This window comes from Argentina silus (assembly GCF_951799395.1).
Source record: "Argentina silus genome assembly, chromosome: 13".
NCBI classification, from domain to species: Eukaryota; Metazoa; Chordata; class Actinopteri; order Argentiniformes; family Argentinidae; genus Argentina; species Argentina silus.
Window position 1 is genome coordinate 3583884 of NC_139667.1, and position 12148 is coordinate 3596031.

A 12148-nucleotide genomic window follows, 5' to 3' on the forward strand; every position below is an offset into this window, starting at 1 on the left:
AAGGTTAGATGGGAAGTGTTTAAAGACATATAATATTAAAGAATGTCAGCAAATGATCTGAAAGAATCGATGTTTTGGGACTGGATCTTGTGAGTCTACTACAGAGGAGAGGACCTATGTCTACCCTATCTGTTGAGTCCCTCTGCCTAGAAGATGGTGAGAGCCTATCTCCTGCGGAGGGCCCAGAGTTGGAGGATGAATGGGATACAGACCTGGAGGTTGATGGTAAATATTTTCATTGAAATTTAAGTAAAGGAATACTTCATATACAGAAGTACTGTATAGCCTCCAATGTGAAGAGGGTATCCTCAGAAATGTGTGTATTAATCCAATAGAATATGGACAGTTTATAAAGTTATTTTCTTATCAATTTGGCAACAAATGCACAATGCATTGTTATAGTTCACTTGTTTGGTGCGCGGTATTTCCCTGATCGATGGTGACACCACCTGTTTCCACTGTTAGAGGTGAAGAAGAGCAGTAAGGACACATCCTCCACTGCTGAAATATACCTCCAGGCTTGCAAGCTGGTCGGGGTCGTCCCTGTCTCCTACTTCATAAGGAACCTGGGCACAATTACCATGAACATCAACCATCATGGCCTGGGTCCCCTGGGGGGTAAGGCGCTGGCCATTGCCCTAGTGGTACGTCTGGAGGAGAATGTCTGTTTAGAGACATATTATATACTTAGGTACACATTATTTACTTTTTCTATACATAGGTTATGTATAGACCAGAAATGCTTATAGGTTCCAGTGTTTTCTCTCAGACGGATATGCACATTGCCAACCTGGAGTTGGCAGACAACCATCTGTTGGCTGAGGGAGCCAGGTACCTTATGGAGATGTTGAAGGCAAATTTCACCATTCAGAATCTGGTGAGTTTGTATTAGATGATGTTATAATAATAAGATAATCAGTCCGATTTCAATAAGGAAGTAATTGCATTGCAGTGGAGGCTGCTGGAGGTGGAAATCGGATTTCTACCTCCACCAGCCTCCCCTGTTGCATTGGTAGAATTGCATTGTTACAATCAATGTGGTGATCTAGTATCCACATTGCAGCAGTAGATTACTAAACATGCTACAGTCAATAGTAGTCCACAGTCTGCCACAAGAGGGCATAAGTGACTTGCAGGTCACTTCATAGTAAAGCTATAAAGCTCTATTAAAATGAAATGTTCTGTCTTGCACATAGGATTTGTCCAACAATCACCTACAGACTGCAGGTGCTGAATGCATTGCAAAGATGTTGCTGGACAACATTTCCATCAAATCCATCAAACTGTCAGGTAGACCAAATACATATAGACTCAAAACGGAGACGATCAACAGTTATTTGAAAATACTGCATTTTGCCATTGATTATTTATAATATTTTGACAGGAAATGGATTCATAGAGGATGATGCAAAATATTTTGCAGATGCTCTTGCAGTAAGTGAACAGCAACATTCAAACATATTTGCGTAACTATATGACTGGCATTTAGATCTAGCAACTTCAACTGTATTTCAACTTCAACTGTATTTCCCTTTAGAACAATTACAGAGTAAAGGAGATGGACTTGAGCCACAACGGGTTCTGTGGGAGAGGCGGGGAGCATTTGGGGCAGATGTTAGGTAGGAACAATCATAATCACAATCATACAGAGCTTTATCCGCATATCTTACATCTTTATGGTTGAGCCGTCTGATGTCATATACTGAGTGTTTAGGGTTACAATCATGCAAAAATGTGAGTGTTTAGTGTGTAGTGTCTTTCACCTGCTGTCCCCTGCTGGCCACTGGCGTTGTTCTCCCACAGCAAACAATGAAGGTCTGGAGGTGCTGGACTTGAGCTGGAATCATCTGAGAATGAAAGGGGGCGTGGCCTTCTGTGCTGGTCTCAAGGTATGGACACGTACGTTACACAACTCAGCCCCAAACTTCAAAGTTTCACTATGAAGTCCATAAACGAGAATGGTGAAGTGATACATGATTCCTGTGCAAGATATGTATTCTTCCCATAGGTCAATGTGACCCTGAAACACCTGGACCTCTCATGGAATGGCTTTGGGAATGAGGGGGCGCTGGCTCTAGGCGAGGCCCTCAAATTTAACAACACTCTGGTGCACCTTGACCTCAATAACAACCGCATCACCAACGAGGGAGTGGGTATGCTGTGTAAGGGGCTGGAAGCCAATGACACGCTCAGAGTCCTCCTGGTAGGTCGTTGGCTAGTGAGTAATGATTTACAGTACCTTTCAGAGCCCTGGTGAGGCACTGGAGAACCAGTACAGTGTCCAGGATAGCTGCCATAGCCCAGTTGAATTACAGAACTAAATCTATATAAATCAATCAATACAATGACAGCTGGTAGTTTTCAGTACTTTTTGTTCCCCAAAATATGTCTACATAACATTCGGAAAATATCCCCATCTGACCACTGACCAGTATCATTGTGTTGAATAGCGGGAGGGAATTGTGTGGTATGACACCTCATATGTCTTGTGTCCCTGCAGCTGGCTTATAACTCTCTGACAGTGGAGGGCGCTCTGGCTCTTGTCACTGTGGTCAAGACCACACCCAAATCTGCCTTGGAGGAGATCAACATATCTGTGAGTCTTGTCGTTCCCTCCCTGACATGTTCTGGAGGGATCACGCACGAGTGTTTACACAAACCAACCAAATCAAGTTATGTTGAAATCTAACTTACTTTAAACATGGGCCTTTTCACATGGACCTTCCATCCAACCTCCTCCAACCACTTACCTACTGTACTGCAGTATATGTGTTACAGTAACATTAGGGTTGTCGTCACTCTGTTTTGGTCACCTGGTAACTCAGGTGTGCGTCCTTACTGTCCTCGGTGTTCCTCTGTAGAACGTGCTGGTGAATGAGAACTTTGTGCAGCTGTTGGAGCTGACGTGCCAGGAGCATCCCAGTCTGGAGGTGCAGTATGGAGGGGTTGGAGGTTTCATGGCTAAGAAACCACCCAAGCGCCTCGACCCAATGAAAGTCATTCAGGTACAGTATGCTTGCAGACACAGCTAACTCCATGTTTTCAGGACAGCGCGTACTTTTCCAAAGTGAAAAAGAAAAAAAAAGAAAAAAGAAAGTGACCCAAATTCTCAACTTTTTTTTTCTCCCAAGGATTATCTGGATCAACGCAAGCTGCGCCTTTGGGACTTCTTTCGGAACATTGATAAAGATGGAACAATGCGAGTGCCCGTGGCTGACTTCAGGAAAGCCGTGCAGGTCTCAAACCAATGTTCATCGGACATCCGTCCCCCAGCCACGGTCACTGACATTTGCAGGGGCTGTTGAGCTAATGCATTTCCAATACGCCAGGAACTGAACTTCCACACTGAAATGCTCACTTTAGTCTGCCCACGATGAGTAGATTGTGCCCGGTCACATTGACTAACCTTTTTGATCATACTGTACATGAACACGTAGTATGGTCTGAGTAAAGGCATTACAATATACAATGACAAGGCCCAAACATAAACTGAATTACTCAAGCTTACTGATTAATTGTGAAGAAAGTTTGGTTTGGAAGTCTGATGGGCTAAAGGTAGAATTCAGTTATCACCTCACTGTGCTCATCTGTTTACTCGTATGTCTTATGTAACCACTGTAGCAATCCAGCATTCCCCTGAATCGCTTCCAAATTGAGGAGTTGATCCAGAGGCTGGATCGTGAGAGGTCAGGGATGGTGGACTACAGGTGGGCTCTCTCTGTGTACCTCCAAAGTTATTCTCAATAATAAATACTGTACTGTACGGGAATGGAGACCTACCAGCTATATTATATGACAATCAATGTGACTGTGTAAACACAGTTCATCAGCAATAACCTGAGAACTGAGCAGCAAACTGTCATATTCTTTCCACACAACTATTTGCTCTACAAACAAATCATGCTTATCTCCATGGGCATATAAGGAAACCATTTTATCTTATTTGTGTTAAATCGTAAACTGTTTTAAGGCAACAGTTTTTCATTTTTATTCTTGGAATCTATCCACATTCAGGGCTTGACCAATACCATCAAACAATGCCATGAACTATTAGAAATGTGTTGTTTGCCTACTGGCATTACGACTGCCTATGGCCCCTCGTGTGAGCATTGATTACTTTATCTTATGATGACTGTTGGATAGATGATTCACTTACTTAAACAAATGTATTTGCTGTAAGTCTCTTTGGATAAAGGCGTCTGCTAAACGCCATAAATGTAAATGTCAATGTAAAGGTTGTGTTGAGGCTGGAAAGGCTGCAGTACCAATACCAATAATAATTGACCAATACCATCAAACAATGCCATGAACTATTAGAAATGTATTTGTTTTTAGAGTGGAGGATCTTATAGGGTTTAGTATAACATAAATATGGTGTCTGGGGTCTTTCTGCAGGGGTCTGGCCGACACCAGGAAGCAGATGATGAGGGACCACCGGCGTCAGCTGCGTAAGGTGGAGTTGCGTCAGAAGAAGGAGAAGCAGAAGAGCGACCGTATCCTGAAGACCTTCCAGAGCGCCGTGGAGGCGGTCACCCCCCGCAGCTCCATGGTCATATCCCCGGGGGGCGCCAAGGAGGACTCCAACGGCCCCCGGCATTTCTCCGCCACCCCGCTCAGCTCCTGGCACCACATAGTCATGTCCAACAGCAGCCGCTACTCCGTAACCAACCTGAGCAGTGAGCACGTCCACCTGCCGATGCTAGGGGGCGCCACCTCCCAGCACCGGTCCTTCAGCTCCCAAGCCATGCGCTCCTATTCCCAGCCCAACCTGCTGGACGACTCCCCCCGCTGCCCCCCGACCAAGCCCACCTCTGCCCAGGGGATGCACTCTGACTCCAACCCTGCTGTGGACCTCGCCAAACTGACTCCCACTGCTAATCACCTGACCAGATCCAGGCCTGCGCTGAACGCCAAGCAGCCGGCGGCTAAAATCAAAACCACGAAAGTAAAGAAGAAAAAGAACAAGAAACGCGAGGATAAAACTTCTCGTGAACAGAATCAAACATCCTGATCAGAGTGACTGAGTCTTATGATGAGTGGACACAAGGCAGAGGTCTTGATGATCGGCTTGATTGTTCTGGTCACAGGACCCTGCAGCTCAACTTACTCATCATGTGTTGTATTTTTTTTACAGTGAAATCACTGATTACTGTATTTGTATTGCACTTATATACTGTGAAATCACTATAAATAAATAGAATTTCAATGTATTATCTCTTATGCCAAGTGAGCTAATATCTATATTTACAGTATATTCTGTTTGATTCATGTGTCTTTAACTTAACTTAATGTGTCTTGACCTAACCCTGACCCTGTTGACTGGCATGTCCTTAACCTTATCCTATGCTTATGACTTTTGTATTCCAGGTACGCTGTTTTAGTGTCAAGATTTACAACTGTATGCTCCTGTGCAGAGCTTAGCATATTGATCATATCTGGGAACCTTCCCAGGTGTAGGCCCACCCATTAGTTAGGTACACACTCTGGCGTCCACCCAAACATTATGACACCCCTAAAAATATGCCCTAAAATTCACTAAAACCCCATACTGGCAGACAAAGTCTGTTTGTTGAAGATAACTGACATCTTGCAGTTCAGTAGGCTGCCTGACATTTGCCTTTGATGATGTCAGTGTGAAGGAAACAGATGCTGATTTACTTGTAGATATGACAGCCTTTATAAGCCTGCGGATCCACAGTCTGAATCATAACCATCCTGACTGAGCCAGAATGATTGCTGCTCTGTATTTCCTAGCTCTCCTGAGTTCAACCTCAGCATGGGGGGTATGTGTGTTATACGTGTTGCATTTCTCTCACTCCAGCATACTAACTGATCTCCTAGAGGAGAGCTGACTCTTGCTTATCTTCCTTGACTTCAGGGTATAAACGTGTGGAATGAAAAGAACGGGACGGATGGAGGGGGAAAGTGTTCCTGTGAGGCCTTCCTGCCTGGCTCTACCTTCCCCACGGGGGACCTGGTCCTGCTGGAGGAGACGGCTGTGCAGATCAACCACCAGCTGGAGATGGAGTTGAGCAAGGTAGTGTACCGTACACAAGGATCGAGTCACATCACTGTAATATAATATGATATGAGATAAAATATGTCCCACCTGCAGCTGGAGTCGTATGAGAGCAAGCTGACGGTGTACACAGAGAGGATTGTGAACCTGACGGTGCTGGTGGAGCTGATGGAGAAGAGCCCAGACTCCTACAGCGAGGCCTTCATGATAGAGGTGAAGGTGGAGATCAGACAGGTGGAGGCTCTGGTGTTAGAGATCCAGGGGTCTGTGCAGACCTCCACCACTGTCTTTGAGTCTCTGCACCAACAGGTAAATGACTCAAGTGACTCCATGATACCGTGATACAGCTAACAAACAATTACCTACATGCTACATTTGGACATTTTCTCTCAAGGGCAATAACAATAGTCTCTGTGTTTGTGTGGTTCTTGTCTATGAGGTGGTTCCTATATCAGTCCCATTTCCTCATGGTTGCTCATGTGTGTTCTCTCTCAGATCTCCTCCATGATAGTGGTGCTTATCAGACTGGAGAGCTACGACAAGAACCTGGTTCTGGTGACCCGTCGGGAGTACATCAAGATCCAGCTCAAACTGGAGGAGTGTGAGGTTCGCCACGACGAGCTCTTTAACCCCAACATCGGTAAGACGATCCACATAGTGATGCGCACTCTCTTGAACCACCATGTTTGTAGTCTTTTGCTCTTTGTAGTCTCTTGTCTCTCCTTTTATGTCACTGACTCTCCTCTTTCCTCAGGGTCCTGTGAGCATGGCGGAATAACCAGAATCAGCAAGCCGATCGTCAGTCAAATCAATGCCCACCTGAACGCTGGCTATAGATGGGGAGGGTGGGGGAAAGATTCAAAGCCTGCACGCGGTTCTGAATCTATGTACTGGTACTCTGGGTATAGTAGTACCTCAGTTGTTGACATAAGATTTTACTCCAACTACAAAAATCTCATCTTGAGAGCCCCATTTCAGCATCATTACTTACCCAATGGCTGGCAAGGTACCGGGAACAATTTCATTGTCCGTGATAACACCCTGTATTATCAATTGAACAACCCATTTAGCATGGCTAAAATGAATTTCACTACCAAGAAATCTGAGTATAGGGTTATTGCTAAGGCTAGCACCAGATTCACGTACAGTCACTCACCCAATCAGAACCTAGACTTCGCCGCTGATGAGACTGGGCTGTGGGTGACCTACGCCTCGGAGGAATCCAAAGGTAGAATGATCATCGCGAGAATCAACGAGCCGTCATTTGGGATAGAGGAAGTGTGGGAGACCAGTGTCTATAAGCCGGCTGTTAGCAATGCCTTCATGGTGTGCGGGCTTCTCTATGCGGTCCGAACCGTCGACATTCACACAGAGGAGATCTTTTACACGTATGACACCAAAACCAAACAAGAGAGCTATGTCAGCGTTCCATTTGAGAGGTTCCAGGAGAGCTACTTCAACCTGGACTACAACCCCACCGACCAGAAGCTCTACATGCTGAATGACGGCTACTATGTAAACTACCATCTCTGGTTCAACCAGACAAGCAAAAGCACACCACAGCTCCTGGTCTGATAAAGGCCTTTGGTTCGCTGACTCGGTTTATGACATAGAATAGGACACTATGAATGAACGAACACCAATTGTATTTCTTTACTTTCGTAGTTACTCTGACTACTTTGAATAGTGCATCTTATGTTTCTCACCCTGTTGATTCCAAATAAAGTCTTGATTCAGCAATAACTGTTGTTGTACAAGTGTTTCCTTTTTTGAATCCTAATAAAACCGAGATTCTTTGTATATTCTGCCCTATGAGTTATCCAGTTATCTGTTTTTGAATCAATACCTGTATACAGTCATGGTAGGCTCTGGCGAATACAATTAGACACTTTCAATGTTTATCCTTATGATCCAATGATAACTGGATGAAAATAAACGGTGTCACATAAACTAATTAGCGATTTTCCATATCTAGAGTTGCTTGCTGTAGATAAGATTGCTTTGATTAACTTAATGTGAGTATTACTGCCATTCCACGCTATCACAGAGGGACTGCAATACTTTGCTATTGTCTCTCTTAAAATCCACACACTATTAATGGAAGGATACATAAATCATAACAGCTCTCAATACCTGAGTATACTTTCGTCAGACCATTATTCATAGCTTAACCGAAAATACTATTAGGTGAAAGTATATTTTATTTATCCAGGGAAAAGACAAGGTCTCTTTTGCGGGTGAGCCCTGTCTACATATAAATACAATTCCAAAACAACACATTGACTATACAACACAGTGCAACACTAAATACACACAATAATTAATCCAAAAAAAAAAAAGAGCACGCCTTTGTGAGCTGGTCCCTAACCAAGGACTTAAAATGACATTGTGGGTTCAAGTGCTCCAACCTCAGTCTACCCTGGAGAACATTCCTAGTCTAAGGAGCACAGTAGCTAAAAGCAGATTTTCCTAATATGTGAATAAGCCTTGAAATAACAGACCATTATGCCATGTACTGTTTATCCACTGTGTTCCTTGTCCTATCTAGCTGAACTTACAGTAGGTATACTGTATACTGAACATGGCCCCAACCATTTTTGCATTTTCTATGCTCAGTTATTTGTGACCAATCTGCAGTACGACATGATATAATCTTATGAATTAAATCAGTGAACTAGATTACAGATATTCGCAGGGCCGGCCCGGCCCATAGGGCCCCCCCCCCTAAATAAAATAATAATCATAATCATCATAATCATAATCATAATCATAATAATACTCATAATATTAATAATAATAACAATTCATAAAATTGTAGTAGTTCAGGGGGCCCTTGTACAACCTGCATACAGATGTGCAAACAAGCAATGTTCAAGTGCAATACATTTTCCGTTATGTGCAATATATGTATATCCAGTCAATATGCATCCAGTCTATGTCTGTCCTTGAGACCTTCACGCTCTCACTGAGGGCTCCCAGGAGACACCTCTCTCATGCACTCCTTGTGTCCACATCATTACCACCATCAATAAACTGATAGGATACACACATCCTACATATGCTTATTTTCTCACAATTAAACAAGGATCCACAGTTATGATGTCTCAAGGATACAGGTGGCCTCTTACACAGCAGTATAATAACTATGGGAAGAGTCAAGATGTTTCAGATGAGTGGATAAGCGTCTCTTTAAAAACCCACAGACCAGACAGGCAACAACACACACGAGGGACAGATTGAGACGCGATGGTTCCAATTCTACTGCTCCTATCACTGCTGAGCCATGCTATGGCCTGGCTGGTAAGACATCCTTACTACAACCTGCAGCTTGAGATGCTTCTAATTACAGTGCATGTGTGATTTGCGCTTGTATGTATTGTATTATTATCACTACTGTGTTTGTGGGATACAACCATTTTCAGCGTTATCATGTACTGTATTTTCTCTCAGCCCATGGAGGACTGGGACTCTGGCAATGTGACTGCGTCTGTGGGTGAGTCGGGTCACTGTCTTTGCCATGTGTATCTGCCTGACACCACCTTCCCTGCCGACCGAGTGGAACACATGCAGCAAGTCTCCAATGACCTGGTCCTAGAGGTGGAGATCCAGATAAAGAAGGTACTGTGTGAAGCATCAAGGGGTGAGAGGACCCAGGAGAGGGTTGTACCCACGATTATTACGATATTGAGCTTGTCTTATAAACACTGGATGAGAGGTAAAAACTGAAAATGCTGTGGCAATCCGAGAGATCATTCAAAGGACACACTACATGTCTTACACCTGAACTACTAACCCGTGTCTCTCTTGCAGCTGACCAGTTACAAGGGCAAGCTTGTGATCTTTTTGGGGGAGTTGAAGAACCTGACTGTACGAGTGGAGGTTCTGGAGAGTGGGCCTGATAGGTACATCAAACTGGACTTTGAGCTCCTCAGGATTGAGCTGAGAGCGTTTGAAGCGCTGGTGTCGCAGCTGAAACAATCACTCAACTCCTCCTCACCGATTTTCGACAGCCTGTACACCGAGGTAAGAGGGATAACGGAAAACAAGTAGACAGAAACACATGCGTTCATTAATAAGCCATATCTAACTTGTCCCTTCGTAAATTAATATCCTTCCATAGATCCGCAACATGAGCCTCATCGTGGACCAGCTGGAGAGCTATGACAAGAGCAATCTGGACGTGATCCGCATTGAGTTTGGTAAACTACAGAAGAAGCTAGAGGAGTGTCAGAAGGATCAAGAGGACGGCCTCATCCCAGATATCGGTAAGAGGAACGTAACAAGACAGAGGCGGAGTAGTTTATTAGATCGGTGGGTAATGGGTTTATTTGTATGTCAGAGATAGATAGTTAATGATACTCTCATTTTCATATTCTCCTACAGGCAACTGCAAACACAAAGGCATCTCCAAAATTGGCAAACCGGTGGTCCAACAGCTGAATGCACATCTGAATTCAGCCTTCGGATTTGGAGGGTGGGGGAAAGACTCAAAACCCAACCACGGCTTTGAATCAATGTATTGGTATGGTGGATATAGCAGTGCAGCGCTGACTGAATTCTATCTGTACTCTAACTATCAAAATTTGGTTTTGAGGAATGCATTTAAACGCCACAACCTACCAAATGGATGGGGTGGTACTGGTAACAATTACATTGTTCACGGTAACACCCTGTATTACCAGCATAACACTCCTTTTAGCATGGCCAAGCTCAATTTGACCGACTCAAAATACGACTACAGAGTGATTGCAAAGGCGAGCACCAGATTCACGTACAGTTACTCACCCAACCAGAACATGGACTTCTCAGCTGATGAGAATGGGCTGTGGGTGACCTACGCCTCAGAGGAATCCAAGGGTAAAATGGTCATTGCTAAAATAAATGAGGCATCATTTGGTGTTGAGGATGAATGGAGCACCACTGTGTACAAACAGCTTGTAGGCAATGCCTTTATGGTGTGTGGAGTTCTCTATGCTACTAGGCCCATAGATCTGGACACAGAGGAGATTTTCTACTCGTACGACACCAAAACAGAGCAAGAGAGCTACTTTAGCATCCCCTTTGAGAAGTTTCAGGTGAGCTACATGAACCTGGACTACAACCCCACTGATCAGAAACTCTACATGTACAACAATGGCTACTATGTGTCCTATAGCGTAAAGTTTAATAGTTAATAGATATCCCCTGTCTGGGATCTTTGTATCGTGATTGATGCAATCTATTTTTTACCCTGTCTGTCTCACTGAAAAGATGTGTGGTGTATTGACTTTTTGCTGCCAAAGTGTATCCCTTGAAATTCTGAAATAAAATCTAACTGAAGCATTAAAATAAATGTGGGTTGTTTGATCTTTTTAGTTTATTTGAAGAGAAACAATATCACCAAAAACGACCCCACCGCAGTGTCAGATTCCAGATACAGTAGGAATGTATGAGAAAAGTGACAGGCAGCAGTAAACCCACTCCATGTTTCAGAATAATTTAAATTAAAACTGTCACTTTATCCTAGTAGTACCTCTCCAATGACTCACCCTCCTGTGTGGGTCTCCATCCTCCTCCCCCTCCCCCCTTCCCTCCCCTCTCCCCCCTCCCCCCTCCCCTCCGTGGACTCTGGCTGGGGCTGCCTCCCCTCTCTGAAAGCAAGCCCTCCCCTGGGAATGTTCTTTGTGCTCCGAGGAGAGGCTGGCTCCATCTGGTACTGTGGACCAAGTCACAGCAGATTACACACACCAGGCGGGGCTGATCCCACTTACATAGACAAGCTAACATCCAATGCACACAATAATCAACCATTGCCATGGGCACCGTATTGTATGTATTACATGTGGTCCTTTTGATATAAATCTATCCTGTCGTTACATTTTTAGGCAATAGTGTGCAATAACAATATACTGCAAACCGTGAATCTGAAATAGAAACCGCCTGCAGCAGATACGCCGGGACAAAAACAGCACTGTCTCTTTAAATCTCGCATCTGTCAGGATGAGAGGGGGGAAGTGAAGAGGCTTGGTACCCTTAGTGACATCATTGCCAGCGAATAGATGAGCCTGGGTGAGCTCTCTCCTATTCCTGAGATCTGTGTGTGGAGGGAGGCTGTTGAAAGCACAGGCTGCTGCTGGGGGCGCTGGGTCC

At 44.3% G+C, this 12148-nt stretch overlaps 3 protein-coding genes across 3 annotated transcripts; all 3 read left to right on the forward strand.

Annotated features, from left to right (window-relative positions):
* Positions 1 to 116: 116 nt before the first annotated feature.
* On the forward strand, positions 117 to 5011 carry lrrc74a (leucine rich repeat containing 74A; the record flags this gene model as incomplete). Its single annotated transcript, XM_083683464.1, has 13 exons — positions 117 to 225; positions 466 to 644; positions 770 to 877; positions 1197 to 1290; positions 1385 to 1434; positions 1538 to 1619; positions 1804 to 1889; positions 2009 to 2203; positions 2501 to 2596; positions 2862 to 3005; positions 3132 to 3236; positions 3622 to 3707; positions 4396 to 5011. 13 exons carry the CDS (start codon positions 117 to 119, stop codon positions 5009 to 5011), a joined length of 1950 nt encoding a protein of 649 aa, XP_083539590.1.
* Positions 5012 to 5711: 700 nt separating this feature from the next.
* olfm4.1 (olfactomedin 4, tandem duplicate 1) lies at positions 5712 to 7721 on the forward strand. The gene is made up of 5 exons (XM_083683465.1): positions 5712 to 5783; positions 5879 to 6037; positions 6116 to 6328; positions 6515 to 6659; positions 6774 to 7721. The coding sequence occupies exons 1-5, from the start codon at positions 5730 to 5732 to the stop codon at positions 7592 to 7594; spliced, it is 1392 nt and encodes a 463-aa protein (XP_083539591.1). The 5' UTR covers positions 5712 to 5729; the 3' UTR covers positions 7595 to 7721.
* Positions 7722 to 9472: 1751 nt separating this feature from the next.
* Positions 9473 to 11193, forward strand: olfm4.2 (olfactomedin 4, tandem duplicate 2; the record flags this gene model as incomplete). Its single annotated transcript, XM_083683466.1, has 4 exons — positions 9473 to 9637; positions 9830 to 10042; positions 10140 to 10284; positions 10403 to 11193. The coding sequence occupies 4 exons, from the start codon at positions 9473 to 9475 to the stop codon at positions 11191 to 11193; spliced, it is 1314 nt and encodes a 437-aa protein (XP_083539592.1).
* Positions 11194 to 12148: the final 955 nt, after the last annotated feature.